Below are 23022 nucleotides of genomic sequence, written 5' to 3' on the forward strand. Positions count from 1 at the left end.
TGAGACAGACCAGATATAGAGCAGGACTCAGAATCTGAAACTCAACCCCTGGTGTCAGATTCATAAAAAAATTTAAGGTTGGCCAAGATCAAAACTGGAGAATGAAATTAGTTTTGAACAAGATAATCTGCAGTATTTTAGAGACAGCCTTTCAGGTAATCAAAAGACAATTCCTTCATTTTACAGATAAGGAAATGGAGGTCCTTAAAGAAACAGTAAGGGCCACCTAATCTCCTGATAAATGGAGAATGAGGCTTAGAATCCAGCTTTTCTGACTTGGCCACAGAATAATTTTTGTTATTCCTCAGTCAACTGTGATTTTAAAACTTATCAGACCTCTTGTAATATTTGTCAAATGAAATGTACCATCCTGTACTGGCACAGGTCAGCAATATCAGGACTTCAGAGACTGACATCTTACATCTAGTAAGGCTCTTCAAATGGTCTTTGAGGACGTGCTCCCCTTCCACAAGGGGGATTATTCAGAGTCGTAGGGCATCCACAGGCATCACCAAACAACAAGTAAAATGAATAAGAATGATGTGGACAATAAAAAGCGCAAGAAACTTGTCCAACCAGACCTTCTTTAAGTAGGGCCTTCCTTACAGATCTCCCCCTCTGGTACCAACCAGGTGATGGTGTGGCAATTTGAGAACTCACTAGCAATGACTACAAAATGAAACACTGATGGGCTCTGGGTAACAAATCAAGAACATGAGTCTCCATTGCCAATCTGTGATGAAACAGCTGATTAATAAAATAGCTTACACTGTTAGAACTCTGTGGAGTGATTTTCTTCAATATAACCCCAAACGTCACCCAGTCTATTTCTTCCAGCTTCTCACTTGCCATCTTTTCCTTGAGCTGAGACAGTCTGATAAGTTTTCGGCCGATCATTTTCTTGTTCATTTCTATGGAGGATACTCGAGGCTTTCTGGGTCAAGACACCAGCAATTGGTAGATTATTACTCTAAGAGATAACCTGGCACTGTAGCAAATTAGTTAGAAGAGATATTATGGACAGAAATCTCTAAAGCACCTATTCTCAGGGAGGCTTAGTACAAGGCACGTATTTTTTCAGCAGGTAAAACTTCCCTGGTTGTTCAGTGGTTAAGACTTTGTGCTTCCACTGCAGGAGGCACAAGTTCTACCCTTTTTGGGGAACTAACATCCCCATGCGATACAGCATGGCCTCCTCCCCAAAAGGAGATAATTTTAAAGACCAGGTTTGCTTTTCCACGGATATAGAACTGGGACTTATGTAGAAAGTAAAGACCACAAATTACTTAAGTTCTTATGAATTCTAATATAATATTCTTTTAAAAATAGTCTCTTGATTTTAATACAAAATCATGAATTGCTTAGGTAAATTAAGATATTTCAATTCCATCAATTCTGTGAGAATTTCATAAGCTCTACTGTTTCTAATTAGATTTTTTAAAAGCCAACCTTTTCACATAATAAAAAAAACTGACTCAAGCTTCAATTAATATACTCTTGTTTCTAATGACTGGTTAAAACTCATAAAATTTGCAAATTATTTTTCTCTAGTTGAATATTAAAATTTGTTTCATGTTGGATCATAGGACGAGAGAAAGCAGTCAGGAGAAAACAAGCTTTTTGACTCTTTCACAAGTTTTCTAGACTAGAAACTCCAAGGGCTAACTCAACAATAAAGAATATTCAGGAGGGAAACACTGACATAAATGGAGAAATCCTTTCCTTATTTGATTTCTGAGTTAACAGGTTACTATGAAGCTACGATCCTACAGAGCATCTTCAGGTTCTGAGGTTCAGTAGAACAATCATGAGAAAGACTCAAACAACTCTGCAACCCCCTAAATTTGTAGGCCCCACAGAAGCTTTGGCTGACTAGTTTCAACTTCGTCTACTTCCATTCAGTTCAAATGTATACCAAGACTCACATGAGCAACATCTTTATTATCTCTAGGGTGTTTCCACTGGCAAAAGCAGTATTATCTCAGGAGGGCCACATTTACCTTGAAAAAGAAGCCTCAAGTTCCCTCAGTGAGTTTTTACTACATTCCATTCCTTGGACTCTGTCTCAAATGTAATTAAAATATTGATCCCCCACACCCAATTTTGAAAAGTATGGAGTTATTACAATAAAGTTCTATTGCATGTCAACAGTCACTTGTTCTCCCCAATAACATATAATTTAAAAGCTCAGCGGTTTTAGTTTAGGTTGACAAGGTTCAGGTGTTCTAGAGGGGTTGCACTTGGCTGCTCAGTACTAAAGGCAATCTGATTTCAGAGTAAGGATGTCGTCTCTGCCCAGGACTTCAAGAGCAGTAATAACAGAGATGCAAAGCAGTAGACACAGAAGACTTAGAAGTCCAGGTTTTTCCCTGAACTGATCCTGGGATGCATTTCTTTTTTTTTCAAATTGGAGGACAATTGTTTTTTTACAATGTTGTGTTAGTTTCTGCTGTATAATGTGAATCAGCTGTAAGTGTATATACATCCTCTCTCCCTTGAGCCTCTCTCCCACTCCCCATTTGTATTTTGCATGAATATCTTAATTTCTCCACGTAACAATACAAAAGAGCACAGTTATTTCTATTAACATTAATTATAAGAAGATGCTACTATCCTAGTTAAACTGTATATTCCTTTAGGTATTTAAGAATAGTCTCTACCACTGTTCCTACTAGTTTCTGGTTAAATACAGTGCTTATTATTTATTGATTTCATTTTAAGAACATATATCTTTTACTCTCTACACAAACAAAAGAAAACTTTCCTTATTCATATGTAAATACACGGAGTCAAACTCAGTGCCAAAGGCTTAGTATGGTAAACTACAAGAGCTATACGTCTCATGTGACTCAGCGGTACAAACACACTAATTCTGGAAGGCTCAGTCCCTAGGAAGGAGGAAGAGGCATCTTGTGGGGCCTACGAACAGAGTGAAAGAGAGGGCTCTCACAATTACTGACCTGAGCCTCAGCCCGGAGAAGGCTTCCACGGAGACTTCCTGAGCCATCTCCCCAGAGCTCCTGGGTGTCCCTGTACTCTGATCCCTAGTCATCCCACCAGGCTTGTTCCCAGGAGTTGTTCGCAGGGGTTGGGAGGGTACACTTGTCATCTTCAAAGGTGAGCATTGGGGCTCTAGAAAATATAAAAACCATACTGATAATTAAACATTTTTTTATTAGAATTGTTTCTTTTTTAATCAACACGTCAAATCTTGAGAGAACAACAGTAACCCACAGGATCATTTCTGTACTACCCCCAAACCTCTGCAGCGTAGTCTAGAACTTCCTGTGTATGGAAATGTTTTATACCACTGCTGTCCATGTGGTGGCCACCAGCCACAAGTGGACACTGCCCACCTGAAACTGACCAGTGTGTCTAAGGAAATTAATGCCTAAATTTGTAATCTAATTAGTCACAAGCGGCTAGTGGCTGCATCAATTCTACTCTAAAACACTGTTTCTCTGTGCCATGCCATTTCTTGAATAGTCACCATATACAGAGCACTGTGGCAGATTTCATAAGGTGTAAAAGCCCTCCTTCTGAAATCAGTAATTAGTGGAGATTTGTGCACAGGTCAAATTCTACTTGAAAGACATTCAAATTTAGCTTCCCTTTCTTGTTTCATTTCAATTCATTTAATTTTACTTGTGTGTATGTGCTGGAGTGGGGATGGGGGTGGTCGCGGGAGTGTTAGGGGACCCAGGATATTCTGATATGGTTCTTTTCATATATTACAAGCATTTGATAATGTTCATGAGGGTTGGAAAGCTTGGGTATTCTCCTTAATAAGTATAACTCTCTCTCAAATAAGATTGGTATTTACTTTCAAAGTGACTTTGGATCACTGCTCCCAAGGCAAGGGCTAGGGTAACCCTAGACCTTTTTAGAATTGCCAGAAACCATACCCTTATCTCAACATCTCAAAACCCAACTTTGGACACTGTCTAATAAAATACTTTAGTAATACCAGAGCTCCTAAGGGAATAAACACCATTAATAAGTGGATGCATGGAATATATCATCTGTTGTCAAATAAATATGAACACACAGAGGCTACAGCCATTCTGTATTGTTGTGTCATATGCCAATGGTAGTCAAAAGGGCCTTTTTGAACATGTGTGATCAATAAAATGCTGCCTACTCTAAGCCTAGTTATCTCCAGGTCATTTTCTCTTAGATCTTCCAAAGAGTAATTGCTTTGGGCAAAAAGACAGTATGACAAAACCAATACACAGAGCTTACAAATCCTTTACATTTTATTTTGTGTGAATATACGTATGTGCCGAAATAGGATTTGAATACCACTCTATCCTCCTGGCAAAGATGACTTTTCACAAGAATGAACCCTCTGGCTTCAAATAAAACTTGACCATTTTATTAAAGAGATCACTGTGCCTCAGTCTCACCGCCTGAAGATTAAATCTCTAGCTTTCTAGCATAAGAACTCAACCCAGTGGTTATACTTCACTATAATTCAACTACAGGACTATAGAACCAAAAAAAAAAAATTGAATCCACTAAGCATTTAAATACTTATTCTCTACCCAAGTATTTTCTAAGCACTTTGTGATGTACACAAAAATTATGAAATATAGAACGTGGTTCCCATTTCCAGGAAACTTACTTTTCTCAATAGGCAGGTAAGACAGACCAAGACAAACACCCATACATAACAGTACCAAAATATATTGTAAACAGAGCCCAGGCAGTGAGAAACTAGGGGTCATGAGTACTCACCTGCAGGTGAGACCTTTGGTGTCCGAGCCACTCGCTTGGGTTTTGGTAGAGTAGGGACGTCAAGCTCCGCAGAAAAGCACAATGACTCCTGAATTTTCTGAACTTTCTTCTCCTTAAGAGGGGGACGTGGAGACTTATCTACTTGGTTAAAAGAAATTAGTAAAGAAAATTTAGAAAGGGGTTAAAAAACTGTTTCACCAGGAGTTGGATGCAGAAGTAATGTTATGATTTCTTTATAAGAGAAATACATACTATCCCTAGAATTAGTTTGATTACCTGGAGTTTTACATGAAAGGGCTGGACTTGCAGGCTGTTTAATTGTCGCTAGTTTCAGCTGTTCTTGTAAGGACTTCATTTGCTCTTGCAACTTCCTTAATTCATCTACGGGAAAAAATATATTGATTTAAAAACCAGGCCAGATGAAATACCATACATAATGAAAGTGCTGAAATGATTTTTGATGTCTACCCATCACCTCCAAAACTTGAGACCCACAATAGAATCACATACTGAGAACTCATAATTAACTTTTGCACTTTAAATAGTCCCCCTTAGAGAAGTAAACATGGTATTTCCAGTAAACAAATCTCTAATACCAAAGCTGATTATGAATTTGTACTATTGACAGTTAGATACATGTCCATGGTTGACAAGTTCTTAAGAGTCAAGAAATGATTATGGCCCCTAAGCAAGGATGACATGCAAATTTGTGAAGCTTTCCGTATTTAAAACACAAAACAGGTAAGATACAGGGATATAATGTACAGCACAGAGAATAACCCAGTATTCAGTAATAACTTTAAATGGAATATAATCTATAAAAATGTCAAATCATTATGCAATACACCTCAAACTAATAACACTATAAATGAACTATATTTCAATTAAAAATATATATGTAAATTAAAAAAATACATATCAGAGATGTCAGGAATAAGAAAATGGCACTCCTCCCTGGAGAAGAAAATGGCAACCTACTCCAGTATTCCTGCCTGGGAAATCCCATGGACATAGGAGCCTGGGTGGGCTACAGCCCATGGGGTCTCAAAAGAGCTGGACACTATAGTGACTAAACAACAACTTCATAAAACTAACTAATATAGATAAACCTTTTCTAGTTGATGTTTATAAGTATTTGAATCTCCTGTTGGGATTAAAATAGAAATTCTGTAGCCAAAATCCACCTGGAATCCTAATCATACAGATTAGGATAAGTGACCCAGGACAAGTCACTTACATGCTCCAATGCTCCTGAAACAATGAACTAAAAAACTTGTCATACTGCTTTTTTGTGAGATGATAAAAACAGGGAAAAAAAAAATCTGTAACACTAAAAAAAAAAAAAAAAGAAAGAAAGAAAGAAAGAAAGAAAGAAAAAGCTACTCCTAGATGGATCTGTTCAGAAGAGGTCTTCTGCTCAAACAGAATATGTGGTGGCTTTGTAGTCTTGTCCCTGGCTCCCTTTGCTAATTCCCAAAGTATTATTTTTCTGTAATAATTGTGAGAAATGTTAGAGCCATTTTGCAAAGGCTCAATTATAGCTGGCTGACCCTGATATCAGGGACTGCTATGCCCTCAAATGCTAGCTTTAAATGCTTGCTCCACTAACTTCTACAATTTTTTTTGCAAAGTCATGTATCTCTACCCCTGACTCAGCAGCTATTTTGAAGAAAGCTGTCAGATGAATAGTCTTCATCTGATCTATCATAAAGAAATTAGAGAAAGCAAGTGGTTAGGGCACCTTGCAACTCCTGATTAGTTTTCCCTTGACTGGGAGCAGGAGCAGAGACGACCCTCTCTTTAGTTGATTGCGATGTAGGAGCTTCTTCCTCATCTGTTAAGTCTCCCATGTCTCCAAAGAGAGTAGCCAAATTCTCCTTTTCGTTTTCAGCCTTTTCCACTTCTCCCTCATCAGTCTCCTCTGTGTAAGATTCACCATCACCATCAGCATCAAAGAGCTCATCAAATGAGTCAGGTTCACCATCTTCCTGGGTCAAGGGCTGACTCTCTTCTGAATTACAATCCAAGGCTGACTCATTCTCCTCCAGCAATGCAGTCAGCAGAGACAAATCATCTTCCTCCCCTACGGGAAAAAGAAGAAAAAGGAAAAAAAGGAAGCCTATCTGTGAAAAACAGCCATTGACAAAGCAGAGTCAAAACATTCAACATTCATAACGCAGTTAAAATGACTGCAGATTCACCTTTTTGCCTGGTACATGTAACTATCGTTCTTGTTTCTACCTTTCTTCTCCCCAAGTGCTTCTTGGTGGGCACTAGGCTAAGAAAGTAGGAGCTAGTATCTGCTTAGTTATCTCAGTGGGCCAGCCACTAGACTAGGTCTCCTTATCTACACTACTTAAGCTAATCAGATGACTTCCTGCACATGAAATTCAATCTACAATGGAATAATTGAAAATCATACTAAGTATACATTTAGTTCCTAGATGTATACATTCCCCACTTTTTAATTGTTTGAGTAATTTTTAAAAACTACAGCAAGTTACAAAGCATTACATTAAATGTACTCATATCCCATCAACCAGAATTAGCCATAATTAACTTTTTATTAGAGAAGGAAAGGGCAAGCATGCCAGTATTCGTGCCTGGAGAATCCCATGGACAGAGAAGCCTGGTGGACTACAGTCCATAGGGTTGCAGAGTCAGACATGGCTGAAGCAACTTAATGCACACACAACCTTTTATCATGTTTGCTTCTGGCTTTTACGTTAGAAGCTTATTATGTCAAATCTTATCCTAACTCCTTACCATAGCCACCAGGTCCCAGTATAATCACTGTCATAATTTTGATGCATCACTCAAGGCCATTCTCCATACTTTTAACATAAATACATATTCATTAACATATCTGGCAACTATTTACATAGCATTTACATTGCACTGGGTATTATAAGTCATCTAGAGATTATTTAAAGTGTACAGGATATGTGTAGCTTGTATGCAAAAAAATATGCCATTTTATTAACATATCATGGACCTGAGCATCTGGATTTTGGTATCCATGCAGGGTCCTGGAATACATGCCCTGTGGATACCAGGGATGACTGTATTAACTGATTTTTTCCTCAGAGCAAAATAGACAAGAAGACAAATGTTTGGTGACTTGCCAGAGGTGAAACTGTCCAGGGCAGGAATTTGAACCCAGGCAGCCTCACTTCAGAGTTCACCTTTGATACTGAAATCTGTTGAAGTGGTTTTAGTCTAGCTCTGACAAATTCTTATACTACTTCTAAATTTTGTTCATTTTGCAGGGATATGTGCAAAATATTTATTAGTACATAGAGAGAGATCAGCTCTGGTTTTCTCATGAAAAGATGGATTCAAGGCCAAGAGTGTAGAGCCACTAGGCAGCCTTTCTCACCCAAGGTTCCCAGTGGTGTTGGGCACAGGCCTCTTCCAGGGTGTGCTCTCTGTAACAGCTTGGAATGGGAAAGAGAGGAGGGCCTCTTGGCTCCGTTTTGGGGATGCGGTTATCTCACTTGGAACCTGGGTAGCCAAGTAGCCTCTTCTCTCTTGCTACACCCTGTAGTCTTGGAATCACTGCTGACTAAGCAACTCAGATTAATCATTATGCAATCTCTGACTTTAAGCTTTAGGTTTTTTCATCAGATTCTAGACCCTGAGTTACTGGCTCATTTCCTTCTGAGGTCAAGGAGCGTAGAGTGGTAGAAAGCGTATTGGTTTGCTGACCTAGAGGTCTCTATCCTAACCCAGGCTCCTGTGCTGACCTGTTTCATCATGTGATCCTGAACAGGCCCTTAACTTCTCTAGATTTCAGCCCCCATCTTTTCAGTGAGGGAGTATATCATGTATCCTTAATGTCTGTGTTTTAAATGCCTGATTTTATAAAGGAATCATGCCCAAATTGTGGGGAGGTAGGAATGACCAAATAAAAGAAACAGATAAATCAAGAATAAAGAAATCCAACTGGCCAATAAATAAACCAACAGTTCTCTACTTCACTAGTAATCCTGGAAATGCAATTAAAATAGTGAGCTACCTTTTAAAATCATCCATCAGATTAGTTAAAAAATCTTGGATGATGTCTCAGATGCTGGTGAGGTGGTAGGGAGAAATGCTCACACATGTGCCAAACGAAAGAAAACAACATAATTGCAGCATAGTTTATAGTGGTAAAAGATTGGAACCCATATGCCTTTTACTGGAAAATGGATTACTAAAATGTGATTCAATCTTACCATGGATTGTAATTAAAAGAAATACAGCAATTGAAAGAAATAAAATGAAACCATATTTTGATTTGCATCAATGTTACATGCAATGTTGAATGAAACCAGGAGAGGAGTAATACGTAGTGTGAAATAATTTATATAAATATTTTAAAGTAACATGGATACCAAAATCCACAGATGCTCAAATCCCTAATATATTACTTATAACACCCAGTGCAATGTAAATGCTATGTAAATAGTTGCCAGAGCTTAGCAGACTCAAGTTTAGCTTTTTGGAACTTTCTGGAATTTTTTTTCCCCTCAAATATTCTCTACATGCAAGCAGTTGGTTCAGTCTGCAGATGGGCAACCGTCAGATATGGAAGGCCAACTGTATGCATAAGATCTTAGAGCAGTGCCTGGCCAACCATCATTATTATGAAAGACAACCAATGTTAGGAACAGAAAGTGCACCTGGTTAAAACAAATAACATTCACTGACTGAAGTGAGATTTCTATTGCTACTCAGACAATGCTTGAGGGTAAGGTAGCTATTTTCACTATTTTATAAGTGATTTAAGTAACAACTAAAGAAGGAAATGGCAACCCACTCCAGTATTCTTTCCTCAGAAATCCCATGGAAAGAGGAGCTTGGTAGGCTACAGTCCATGGGGCAGCAAAAAGAGCTGAACACGACTTAGTGACTAAGAGACAAAGAGAGAGATAAGTAACAACAAGCCCACGGACAAAAGATTGATTTTTCATGAAACAAAGGGAAATTGAGAAAACTGCCAGGACTCACCATCCATGCTGTCAAGTGAACGGTGGTGATGGAAAACTGAAGGAGTATCAGGTGCCCAGGAGATGGCAGCAATGCAGAACCTTGGCTGTGTGGAATCAATGCAGGGAAAAAATCACTCTCAACTGTTCTCTCACATTACATATCCAACAAATCCAGCATCCTACAAATTGTAGGAGCTTAAGCTCAGAATTAATCCAGGCTCTGGCCATTTCTCACCCCACCACCAACATTCTCTCCCTCCTTGTATGGATGCAGTCCCTTGTATGGATGTGTCTTGTCTGCAAGCTACTGTTATGCAAACTTCGTTGAGGTACAGAGTTGTTTTGTGTGATACTAGATTACACGGATGAAACAAACTGTGAACAGGTATTATGACACTCAGAGGAATAGCTGGCATAGCTAAGTAGGATAACTTTATATTATCCTGTGCACTTTCCTCTTTTCATTTAAAATGATTTTTAAAACTACAAGAAAAAAGCGTCTATTTTCTAGGCTATTGTTTAACTTATAAGTGCTCTATAATACATATGATCTTGATAAGTTCGATGTCAAGGATTAATTACGGTGCTTTCTTTTCATTTATTCACCAGACATTCCTACAATCTATCATGTATCTGGCACTGTGCTGTCAACTGGGGAATCTGCAAGACTGTAAGGTTCCTGAGGGTTGGAAAGGGGCAAACTGTCTTGGTCATTTCTATAACCAACCTCCCTCCCACCCTACCCCCCACCCCCATCATCTAGGACCATCTGACAAATGCTAAGGGTTCTTTCTTCAATATATTGCTAAAATCTTCTGTGCTGTGCTCAGCTGCTCAGTCGTGGCTGACTTCTTGGGACCCCATGGACTGTAGCCCACCAGGCCTCTATCCATGGGATTCTCCAGGCAAGAATACTGGAATGGGTTGCCATGACCTTCTCCAGGGGATCTTCCCCACCCAAGGATCAAACCCATGTCTCCAGCACGGGCAGGCGGATTCTGTTACCAATGAGCCATCTGGGAAGACTCTGACCTAAGGAGTCAAGTGGGAAAATCATGAGAGTACTGATGTCTTAAGGAGAGCATCTGGGTGCTGGTCCTGGGGGAAGAAAGAATGGAGGGAGTGAAGGTTGAAAGGAGTGTGAGGACTTGGGAGAAATCTCAGAGGCATAGGATCACATCCCCTGGGAGCCTTGTTCAGTATCTGGAACTCAGTGTATACCTCAGAGCCCCCTACTGGGGAAAGATTAATTACAACACTGTTCCCTGATTGCCAGTACAGACCTCCTGCTCAGTCACTCGGTGGTTTTCAACTCTTTCAGTTGAAAATCTTCTATTTCTCCCCAATTACATCCAAAAACCTAGTCCAAGTCACCATCAATCTTTTGCCTGGAATACTCTATTAGACTCTCTGTCCCTCTGAATTGTAAACACTACAATAATCTTTTCTTTGCTCAGCAATATCTGCAATCTTTTAAGAACATAAGTCAGATCGCAGTATTCCCTTAATAAAATTCTAATTAGTTTTCCATTGCCCTTAGAACAAAATTTACAAAGACTACTCGCTCTCCTACCTACTTTCACTTCCTCATTTTTTCCTACAACCACTCTACCCAACCCCAACCCCGCAATAATGCTTCATGCAGACTAGCCTGCTTTGAACTTCTTGAACACGCAAGTGCTTTCAGGCCTCTTTGGATAGCTCTCCTCTATCTCCTTCTCATTCCTCAGTCTCTGCTTAACTACCAGTTTTTCTAAGCCTTTCCAGACCACTCTATCTGACCAGGCCTCTGGAACCCTGTCACCTCACTGGTTTCACGACTTTATCGCACATTCCACTACGGTGTACCTGTTATCTGTTCCCTGGTGGCTCAGACGGTAAAGCGCCCGCCTACAATGCAGAAGACCAGGGTTCAATCCCTGGGTAGCGATGATCTCCTTAAGAAGGAAATGGCAACCCACTCCAGTATTCTTGCCTGTAAAATTCCATGGACGAAAGAGCCTCGTAGGCTACAGTCCATGGGGTAGCAAAGAATCGGACACGACTGAGCGACTTCACTTTCATTTTTTCACCCACTTTAAACTGGATAACACGAAAGTAGATGCGATGGGAGCCTTGCACCCCTATCAGCAAATCATAAACTTAAGCATAAATTTATAAAAGAGAAAATCCAAATGGCATGTATTTACAAAACGTTTTAAACGGTAATCTTTAAAGAGAAAAAAATGGACCCTTACACAGCTTGGACGGCCGAACGCCTGGCACCTCTCGGCGCCTTTCGGAACTACCCGCCTTTCCTAGCTCCGGAACCGTCCATGGCTCCGCACACAAGGCCCTCCCGGCCGCCCAGCCCCGCGTCAGCCCAGCGCTCGGCCCAAGCCACCTCAGCGTTCGCCTAGTTCCAGTCTCACCCACCTGCGCGCCCCCGAGCTCCGCGCCTCTCGCCCTAGGAGCTCGTTAAACTTTCACACAGACGCCTTCGGCGGTCCCTCAACCAGCGCTCAACACTCGCAGACCCGCTTCTTACCCGGCTCCTAACCTCTTTACCCTGCACAGCCGGACCCGCCAAAATTCCAACTCCTCTCTGCCCCTGCTTCTGACGTCAGACGCACGCCTTCTCAGGCCTGTACTGATTGGCTACTTCAGAGCTCTGGCGGAAACGACCTCAAGGGGGCGGGGAGAACGTGAACGTCGCGTTTAGCAATCAGGTTGGCTCACGTGACCGGCGCCCTCTTTGTTGGGGGGCAGGGGAACTTCCGGTCGGTAAAGTCCTAGGCTTCTCCGGATAAGTGTTCTAGCGTCGGGAAGTAGATGTGTCTTTTTGTGGTCAGTTCCTGACATTTTCCGGGACTTTCTGTGTCATCCGATTCTAAGCTTCGTTTTCTCTTCCTGTGAGGTGGAGGGTAACTCTTGATGCCGACAAGCCTAGACAGAATCTCAGACCGCGGAACCCATTGCAAACTTTCCCCCTGCCCTCACCGATTGCCAGTGGCTGCGTTGCCTGTATATAGATGTGGTTGATTATTTCCTTTAGGTGATCATTTTACAATCGTGTTCAGTTGAGATAATTGGACTAAAAGAAAAGTCTGGTCCACTTTTACCTCTGTCTTATCTTGGGGAAGTAATATCACCTGTAAAAAATGAGAAGGAAAGACTAGGTGATATTCTTTAACACACTAGAAACGACTGTTTCTGGAGGAGTGCGTGGTCCTTAGACTGGGAATTGCGTCAGAGTTGGGAGTAACTGTTTTCTGTTTCTTCCCATCAAAAGGTTAGCATCTGAAGACAAGAGACTGTCTTCAGGGACTGAAGCATCTGAAGACAAGGGACTGTCGTCTTCATGGTCCTATATCTTCCTCTCTCTCCTCTTGCTTGTACCTGGCACACACGAAATGTTACAGAGAGAAAATTTCGAGAGCATTGCCTCCTTAGCAAATGACTTCGCTTTGGAGGGCTCTTTTTTTTTTTTTTTTTTTTCGTCTCTAGAGTGCTGATGAGGGGGGAAGGATCAAATGAGAATTTCCAGTACATTTTTACACACTGGTTATCAGTCATAATCACTTAGTGCCTCTGTTGTGCAAGGGTGGGCAGACATCTAATTTGGGAGATGTGATCTATGCATAAAAGACAAATTACATAAGGTGACTAGGGGGCACCAATTTTGCTGGAGGAGGTGAAAGAGAGGGTGAGGTGAAAACATTTTAAGTTGATAAATCAAACTGTGTGGCAGATGATGAATACCAAGTCAAGAACTTTATTCTGTAAGTGTTAAAAGGACCATGTTTGAGCAGGTGGGGGAGGAAGGTACAAGAGCTAGATAGGGGAAGGTGTGGCTAAGTGCTTAGGCTCTGGAGTTAAGATGGTGTGATTTTTAACTGCCACATACTAACTATGCAGCCTTGGCTAAATTAGTTAACCTCTCTGAGCCCCAACTTACCCACCTGCAAAACAGGGACAGTCATAGTTATTTCATAGGGAATTCATGAGAAAAACTTAAAAATATGCAGAGTGTGCCCAACACATGTAAGTAAGCATTAAATGTGTATTAACTTTTATTCTTACTTCTTTATCAGGCAATGCTTAGGATGATTAAGCTAACAAAGATAGGTACTCAGGAATTGGGTATACCAGAAACTGGAGGCAAAGAAATTCCACAGGAGATTGTGAGAGTCTGACTGTGAGAGCTGAAGGGAAGAGAAGAATGGGAAACATGTTATGAAGGAAACTTACCTGCTTTGGTAACTCACCAAAGGAAAGGTGTCCTTGGCAGGAAGAAGAGAGGATGATTGCCACATTGGCAATAGCTGGGAGACCAGCAGAATTATAGAGGCAGAACTTGCTTTTGCACAGCATAGACATGGTGAGTTCAGCCTGAGGTGGTGGCGTGGAGATTTCAGCACTACCTTTAGGTTTGTGACCCAAGCCAAGGGGACATATCAGGGCTTCAAGTATAGGTTTACTGAGTTCTCTAGAGATTTTAGAAGCAGAGTATCTTAGAGTATGTTTCTGGGGGTTAACATGCCAGATGATAGGCCCAGCAGAAAACAATGCTATTTAAAATCAGATCTTCTGGGAGTAATGGCCAGTTTCCATAGCACCGTTATCACCTGCCTGTAGGCATCTGTTTACATATGCCTTTATGTCTCATGCTTAATGGTACAGAATTCTCTAGAGTCTTATCCCAAACTTGAATTTGTCCAGCTATTTGGACAAAACTCTTTACTGAAAAAAGTATCCTTCCTCAGAGGCAACACTCTACTGAGAGATGAATGACCCCTCCGAGAAAGAGGAAAACCCAACCTCTTGTTTTCCTAATAGAATATTGTCTCTGTTGCCCAAATAAATGTCTGTTGCTTTTCAAACTATCTAGAGGTTACTTTAAGCAACAGGGTATGTTCTCCATCTTTACTGATGTTTTACAAGGGAAGCTAATAAACTCTCTAGCCTTGCTGGTTTTAATTAATTCATAAGAACATTCAACACATTTCTTCCTTGGTCTTTGCTGAGTTAACTACAATATATACATTATGTATGTGGTCTTTGCTGAGTTAACTACAATATATACATTATGTATGTGGAATAAATGTTATCCATGATTTTGGATCTATATATTTAAAGGACAAAATTGCTACATAAACAGTGAGAGTTCCTGAGCCAGTATTTTTTTTTTTTGTATTATACTTCATATCTTTGTAATTACTTAGCTAGAAAAGAAGAACACCTATGGTATTCAGTGATGACTAGTATCTTCACAATGAGAACATAATGTTCCTTCAATAATTTTTAAAATGATAAACTCTGGAAGTCAAAAGATACCAAAGAGGATATAAAATTATTTCCACTTTTTGCCCTTCATAGCAAAGCAGTTTTGGTACCTTTCCTTCTTTCATGGAAACATTTGAATATTGGTTCATATACTTGATTCCTGTTACACTTAAATGCTGCAACTGGCTGTTATGTCAGCTTTCTTCCACTGAACTAATGATAGCATAATGAATCTGATATCTCATTAAAACCAATTCCAACGGAGTCCTTTCATTATGGTTCAGATGAAATTGTTAGGCAGTTTTTACCAGAATCTTGATTGTATGATGTACACAATATATTTTATGTGTATTCATATTAAATAATCATATATAGTTCAAAGGTTTTTTCATTTTTTAAGAAAATAATATACTTATTTTTTAGAGTAACTTTAGGATTACAGAAAAATTGAGTGGAAAGAATAGAGTTCCCACATAGCCCCTTCCACAATTTTATTATTAACATCCTGCCTTAGTATCAGACTTTTTGTTACTACTGGTGAGCCAATATTGGCACATTATTATTATTAACTAAAGTCTGTAGTTACCCTGAATATTCATTGGAAGGACTGATGCTGAAGCTCCAACACTTTGGCCACCTGATGTGAAGAGCTGACTCACTGGAAAAGACCCTGATGCTGGGAAAGACTGAAGGCAGAAGGAGGAGGGGGCAGCAGAGGATAAGATGGTTAGATACCATCACCAACTCGATGGACATGAATTTGAGCAAATTCTGGGAGATAATGGAGGATAGAGAAGCCTGGTGTGCTACAGTCCATGGGATTGCAAAGAGCCAGACATGACTGAGCAAATGAACAATGATGAGATAGTTTACATTGATTCCCTCTTTATGTTATACATTCGATAGGTTTTGACAGAGGTATCCACCATCAGTATTATCCAGAATAGTTTTATTGCCCTAAACATCATCTGTGCTCTTCCTATTCATTCCTCCTTCCACCTAACCCCTGGTAACCACTGATTTTTTTTTTTTACTATCCTTACAGTTTTGCTTTTTCCAGAGTGCATGCTCAAAGCATACAGTATGTAGTCTTTTCAGATTAGTTTCTTTCACTTGACAATATGCATTTAAGGTTCCTCCATGTCTTTTTGTGGTTAGATACTAGCTTATTTCTTTTTATTAATACCACTGAATAATATTCTATCATATGGATACAATATCCATAGTTTGACTACCCATTTACCTTTTGAAGGACATCTTGGTTGCTTCCAAGTATTGGCAGTTATGAATAAAACTATTATCAACATTCAGGTGCAAGTTTTGTGTGGATGTAAGTTTTCAGTTCATCTGGCTAAATAGCAAGGATTGTGTGCTTAGTTTTGCAACAAATTGCTGAAACATCTTCCAAAGTACCATTTGGCAGTTCCACCAGCAATGAATTCCTGTTGTTGCACATACTCCCCAGGTGAATTTGGTGGTGGTATTGTTTTGAATTAGTAGCCATTCTAATAAGTATGTGATGGTATCTTGCTGGAATTTCCAATCCCCTAATGACATATGGGCTTTCTCAGTGGTAAAGAATCTGCTTGCAATGCAGGAGACCTGGGTTCAACCCTGGGTCCGGAAGATCCCCTGGGGAAGGGCACAGCAACCCACTCCAGTATTCGTGCCTGGGAAATCCCATGGACAGAGACGCCTGGGGGGCTACAGTCTATGGGGTCGCAAAGAGTCGGACACAACTGAGCTACTAACACTTTCACTTTCAATGACATAAGATGTTTAGCATCCTTTCAGTATTTGCCAACTGTACATCTTTGGTGAGGTATGTATTTTCTTTCTGCCCTTTAAAAAATTGGGCTGTTTCCTTATTGTTGCATTTTAAGAATTCTTTGGATATTTTCATACCAGTCCTTTTTCGGATATATGTTTTGTAAAGATTTATTCCTGGTCTGTGGCTTGAGTTAGTTTTTGTGAAAGGTCTAAGGTCTGTGTCTATAATCTTTTTCTTGCATTTGGATACTGTGCCAGCATTTCAGCATTTGTTGAAAATACTGTCTTTTCTCCATGGAATTGCTTTTGCTTCTTTGTCAAAGACTAGTGGCCTCTCTGGGTCTATTTCTGGACTCTCTACTCTGTTCCATTCATGTATTTATCTACTCTTTCACCAATACCACACTGGTTTTTACTGTAGTTTTATAGTAAGTCTTGAAGTTACTGTCATCCTCCAACTGCTCTCACTCAATACTGTGTTGGCTATTCTGGATCTTTTGCTTTATTAATAGCCACAAAATAATTTGGGATTTTAATTGGAATTACTTTGAATCTGTAGATCAGGTTGGGACAGTCTTCACAATATTGAGTCTCCTATACATGAACATGGAGCATCTCTCCATTTATTTAGTTTTTTGTCTTTCATCAGATCTTATACATATTTTACTAGATTTATAACTAAGCATTTCATTTTGGCATTTAATGTAGATGTTAAGAGTGTTTTAATTCAAGTTCTACTTTTTATAGTGTATTGATATTAGTAATATGTCTCTTCTTAATTAACATGACTAGGAGAAGGCAATGGCACCCCACTCCAGTACTCTTGCTTGGCAAATCCCATGGACGGAAGAGCCTCGTGGGCTGCCATCCATGGGGTCACGAAGAGTCGGACAGGACTGAGGGACTTCACTTTCACTTTTCACTTTCATTCACTGGAGAAGGAAATGGCAACCCACTCCAGTGTTCTTGCCTGGAGAATCCCAGGGATGGGGGAGCCTGGTGGGCTGCCATCTATGGGGTTGCCCAGAGTCGGACACGACTGAAGCGACTTAGCAGCAGCAGCAGCAGAGGTTTATCAGTTTTATTGTTTCAAAGAACCAGCTTTGGTTTCATTGACTTTCTCTATTGATTTCTTGGTTTAAATTTCATTGATTTCTGGTCTCAATTTTTTTTCCATTATTTTCTTCTGCTTATTTTGTGTTTAACTTGCCATTCTTTTTCTAGTTTTTTATTTTCAAAAAAGCTCTAATTATTGATGTCAGATCGATCATCTTTTCCATTTATGCATTGAGTGCTACACATTTCCAGTGCTTTCATTTCATCCCCAAATTTTGAAGTTATATTTTATTCCATTTAGTTCATATTTAAACTTTTCTTGAGACTTCATTAGGCATGCATTATTTACAGAGTGTATTTAATCTCCAAGTGTTTTGAGAGTTTCCAGGTATTTTTGATACTGATTTCTAGTTTAGTTCCATTATGGCATGAGAACACACTGTGTATGATTTCTGTTGTTTTAAATTTTTTAAACTGTTTTATGGCTTGGATGTGAGCCTAAGAAGAATGTGTATTCTGTCATTCATATGTGTCTTCATATAGAATATGAAGTTAGATCTAGTTGACTGATGCTATTCAAGTCAACTATGTTAATGATTTTTTGGCCTGTTAGGTCTGTTAATCACTGATAGAAGGATTTTGAATTCTCCAACTACATTACTGGATTCATGTTTTTCCCCTTACAGTTTTATCAGTTTTTGCCTTATGTATTTTGATGCTCTGTCTTTAGGTACATAAATAATACAGATTGTATGTCTTCTTAGAGAATTGATTCCTTCATCATTTCATAATGGCTCTTTATCCCTGATAATTTTCCTTGCTTTGAGTCTTTGTCTGAAATTAATATAGCTATGCCATCTTTTTTATTGATTATATCTTAGCATGCTATATCTTCCTCCATTTTTTTACATTTAATGTGTCTGTGTCTTTATAGTCAAAGTGGGTTTCTTGTATGCAGCATATAGGTGAGTCTTGTTTTTTATTCACTCTCAAAGTTTGTTTTATTTTTTTGAGCTGAAATATTTCGATTTTTTTGAAAAATTTGTTTTTTAACTGGTGTATTTAGACCAATGATGTTTAAATTGATTCTTGGTAATTGGATTAATATCTATCTCATTTTTACTGTTTTCTATTCATTCCCTCTGTTCTTGGTTTCTTCTGTTATCTTTCAATCTATTTCTGACTTTTCTGGTTTTAATACAACATTTAAGTTTCTCTGTTTTCTCTCTTCTCTTCAGTTAGGTCAGTTGCTCAGTCACATCTGACTCTGCGATCCTATGGACTGTCAGAGAAGACTGTCCTTCACCAACTCCTGGAGCTTACTCAAACGCATGTCCATAGAGTCAGCGATGCCATCCAAACATCTCATCTTCTGTTGTCCCCTTCTCTTGCCTTCAATTTTTCCCAGCATCAGGGTCTTTTCCAGTGAGTCAGCTCTTCGCATCAGGTGGCCAAAGGATTGGAGTTTCAGCTTCAGTATCAGTCCTTCCAATGAATATTCAGGACTGATCTCCTTGCTATCCAAGGGACTCTCAAGAGTCTTCTCCACCACCACAGTTCAAAAGCATCAATTCTTAGGCGCTCAGCTTTCTTTATAGTCCAACTCACATCCATACATGACTACTAGAAAAACCATAGCCTTGACTAGACTGACCTTTGTTGGCAAAGTAATGTCTCTGCTTTTTAATATACTGTCTAGGTTGGCCATAACTTTTCTTCCAAGGAGCAAGTATCTTTTAATTTCATGGCTGCAGTCACCATCTGGAGTCATTTTGGAGCCCCCAAAATAAAAGTCTGTCAATTTCCATTGTTTCCCCATCTATTTCCCGTGAAGTGATGGGACCAGATGCCATGATCTTAGTTTTCTAAATGTTGAGTTTTAAGCCAACTTTTTCACTCTCCTTTTTCACTTTCATCAAGAGGCTCTTTAGTTCTTCTTTACTTTCTGCCATAAGGGTGGTGTCATCTGCCTAAGTTCAGTTCAGTTCAGTCGCTCAGTTGTGTCCAACTCTTGGCGACCCCATGAACTGCAGCATGTCAGGCCTCCCTGTCCATCACCAACTCCTGGAATTCACCCAAACTCATGTGCATCGAGTCGGTGATGCCATCCAGCCATCTCATCCTCTGTCGTCCCCTTCTCCTCCTGCCCCCAATCTCTCCTAGCATCAGAGTCTTTTCCAATGAGTCAACTCTTCGCATGAGGTGGCCAAAGTACTGGAGCTTCAGCTTTAGCATCAGTCCTTCCAAAGAACACCCAGGATTGATCTCCTTTAGAATGGACTGGTTGGATCTCCTTGCAGTCCAAGGGATGCGCAAGAGTCTTCTCCAACACCACAGTTCAAAAGCATCAATTCTTTAGTGCTCAGCTTTCTTCACAGTCCAACTCTCACATCCATACATGACCACTGGAAAAACCATAGCCTTCACTAGATGGACCTCTGTTGGCAAAGTAATGTCTCTGCTTTTCAATATGCTATCTAGGTTGGTCATAACTTTCCTTCCAAGGAGTAAGCGTCTTTTAATTTCATGGCTGCAATCACCATCGGCAGTGATTTTGGAGCCAAAAAAAAATAAAGTCTGACAGTGTTTCCACTGTTTCCCCATCTATTTCCCAAGAAGTGATGGGACCAGACGCCATGCTCTTCATTTTCTGAATGTTGAGATTTAAGCCAACTTTTTCACTCTCCTCTTTCACTTTCATCAAGAGGCTTTTTAGTTCCTCTTCACTTACTGCCATAAGGGTGGTGCCATCTGCATATCTGAGGTTACTGATATTTCTCCTTGCAATCTTGATTCCAGCTTGGGCTTCATCCAGTCCAGCATTTCACATGATGTACTCTGCATATAAGTTAAATAAGCAGGATGACAATATACAGCCTTGATGTACTCCCTTCCCTATCTGGAACCAGTCTGTTGTTCCATGTCCAGTTCTAACTGTTGCTTCCTGACCTGCATACATATTGCCTCTCAAGAGGCAGGTCAGGTGGTCTGGTATTCCCATCTCTTTCAGAATTTTCCACAGTTTGTTGTGATCCACACAGTTAAAGGCTTTGGCATAGTCAATAAAGCAGAAGTAGGTGTTTTTCTGGAACTCTCTTGCTTTTTTGATGATCCAACGGATGTTGGCAATTTGGTCTCTGGTTTCTCTGCCTTTTCTAAATCCAGCTTGAACATCTGGGAGTTCATGGTTCATGTACTGTTGAAGCCTGGCTTCAGAATTTTGAGCATTACTCTGCTAGTGTGTGAGATGAGTGCAGTTGTGTAGTAGTTTGAACATTCTTTGGCACTGCCTTTCTTTGAGATTGTAATGAAAACTGACATTTTCCAGTCCTGTGGCCACTGCTGAGTTTTCCAAATTTGCTGGCATATTGAGTGCAGCACTTTCACAGCATCATCATTTAGGATTTGAAATAGCTCAGCTGGAATTCCATCACCTCCACTAGCTTTGTCTGTAGTGATGCTTCCTAAGGCCCACTTGACTTCACTCTTTAGACTTCATACAACCCCATGGACAGTTAGTTCATGGTATTCTCCAGGCCAAAATACTAGAGTGGGTAGGCTTTCCCTTCTCCAGGGTATCTTCCCAGGCCAGGGATTGAACCAAGGTGTCCTGCATTGCAGGCAAATTCTTTACCAGCTGAGCCACAAGGGAAGCCCTCTCTTCTCTTAGCATATTGATTATACTTCTTTTTTAAAACTTTTTTTTTTTGCAAGGGGGTGGGTGCCCTAAAGTTTGCAATATACATTGACTACTAACCCAAGTTCACTCTCAAAAGAATACTATACCACAACATGAGTAGGAAAAATACCTTGTAACAGAGTATCCCCAATTCTTCATTCCTTCCCTTAAAATATTATTGTCATTCATTTCATTTATCCATTAAATAATCACCAAATACATGTAGCTATTGTTACTCTGAAGAAACCATTGTCTGTTAATTAAGAATAAGAAAAATAAGTGACTTTACCTTCATGTATTCTTTCTCTTGGGGCTTCCCAGGTGGTCAGTGGTAAAGAATCAGCCTGCCAATGCAGGAGACATGGGTTCAGTCTCTGGGTTGGGAAGATCCCCTGGATAAGGGAAGGGCAATCCACTCCAGTATTGTTTCCTGGGGAATCCCATGGACAGAAGAGCCTGGTAGGCTGCAGTCCATAGGGTCACAAAGACATGCAACTTAGCGACTAAAACAGTGGTTTTTCTTTATGCAGATCAGAGTTTCTGGTCTATATAATTTTCCTTTTCTCTGATGAACTTTTAACATTTCTTGCAAAGCTGGTCTACCGGCAACAGACTCCATCTGCCTACTTCTCCTTCACTTTTGAAGGATGATTTCCATACACACAGAATTCCAGTTTGGTGGTTTCACTCTCAGCTTTCTTGATTGTATGGTTGATTGTGTGGTTGCTGAAGAGAGGTCTCATGTATCTCTTATCCTTGCTCCTCTACAGGTAAGATTTTTTCCCTTCTGGCTTCTTTCAAAAAATTTTTGTTTGCTTTTGAATTTCTGCCTTTTGCACATGATATACTTAAGTGGAGATTTCTGGGGCATTTATCTCAAGTCATGTTCTCTGAGTTTTCTATATCTGTGGTTTGTGCCTATCATTAATTTTTGAAAAATTTCAGCCATTATTATTTCAGACATTCCTTTGTCCCCTTCTCTCCTACCTGGTATTCGCATTGTACCTTTGTTATGCTTTTTATAACTACCTCACAGTTCTTGGATTTTTTTTTTTTAATTTCTTGTTCTATTTGCTTTTCAGATTTGGAAGTTTCTCATGACATTTCTTCAAGCTCACTGAGTCTTTCCTCAGCCATGGTCAGTCTTCTGATAAGCCCATCATAGACATTCTTCATTTCTGTTACAGGATTTTTGATTTCTAGTGTTTCCTTTTGACTTTTTCTTAAGAGTTTCCATCTCTCTGCTTACATTACCTCTCTGTTCCTGCATATTGTCATTTTCTTCCATTAGAGCCTAGAGGATATTAATTGCAGTTGCCTTAAATTCCCATTCTTACATTATGATGTCTGAGTTTGGTTATGATGCCTTCTCTATCTTTACAAATGGTATGGGTTTTTTTTTTTTTTTTTTTTTTGTCTTTCAGTTCAGTTCAGTTCAGTCGCTCAGTCATGTCCAAATCTTTGTGACCCCATGAACTGCAGCACGCCAGGCCTCCCTGTCCATCACCAAGTCCCGGAGTTCACCCAAACCCATGTCCATCA

General features: G+C 39.8%; 1 protein-coding gene across 2 annotated transcripts in view; it reads right to left on the reverse strand.

Moving 5' to 3' along the window:
• MCM10 (minichromosome maintenance 10 replication initiation factor) overlaps positions 1–12319 on the reverse strand; it is a 30383-nt gene extending 18064 nt beyond the window's left edge. The window contains exons 1-7 of one of the 2 annotated variants that reach the window (XM_040248541.1): positions 12250–12319; positions 9730–9814; positions 6479–6820; positions 5014–5118; positions 4738–4875; positions 2961–3132; positions 769–934 (exon numbers count right to left, since the gene is read on the reverse strand). In XM_040248541.1, the coding sequence (XP_040104475.1) occupies positions 769–934; positions 2961–3132; positions 4738–4875; positions 5014–5118; positions 6479–6820; positions 9730–9736 (930 nt within the window). In that variant the 5' untranslated portion in view covers positions 9737–9814; positions 12250–12319. Of the gene's footprint in view, positions 1–768; positions 935–2960; positions 3133–4737; positions 4876–5013; positions 5119–6478; positions 6821–9729; positions 9815–12125 lie in introns of both variants that reach the window. The other variant, XM_040248542.1, reaches the window with a different exon arrangement.
• Between the last annotated feature and the right edge of the window lie 10703 nt (positions 12320–23022).

Source organism: Oryx dammah, unplaced genomic scaffold (assembly GCF_014754425.2).
Source record: "Oryx dammah isolate SB20612 unplaced genomic scaffold, SCBI_Odam_1.1 HiC_scaffold_10, whole genome shotgun sequence".
Taxonomy (NCBI): Eukaryota; Metazoa; Chordata; class Mammalia; order Artiodactyla; family Bovidae; genus Oryx; species Oryx dammah.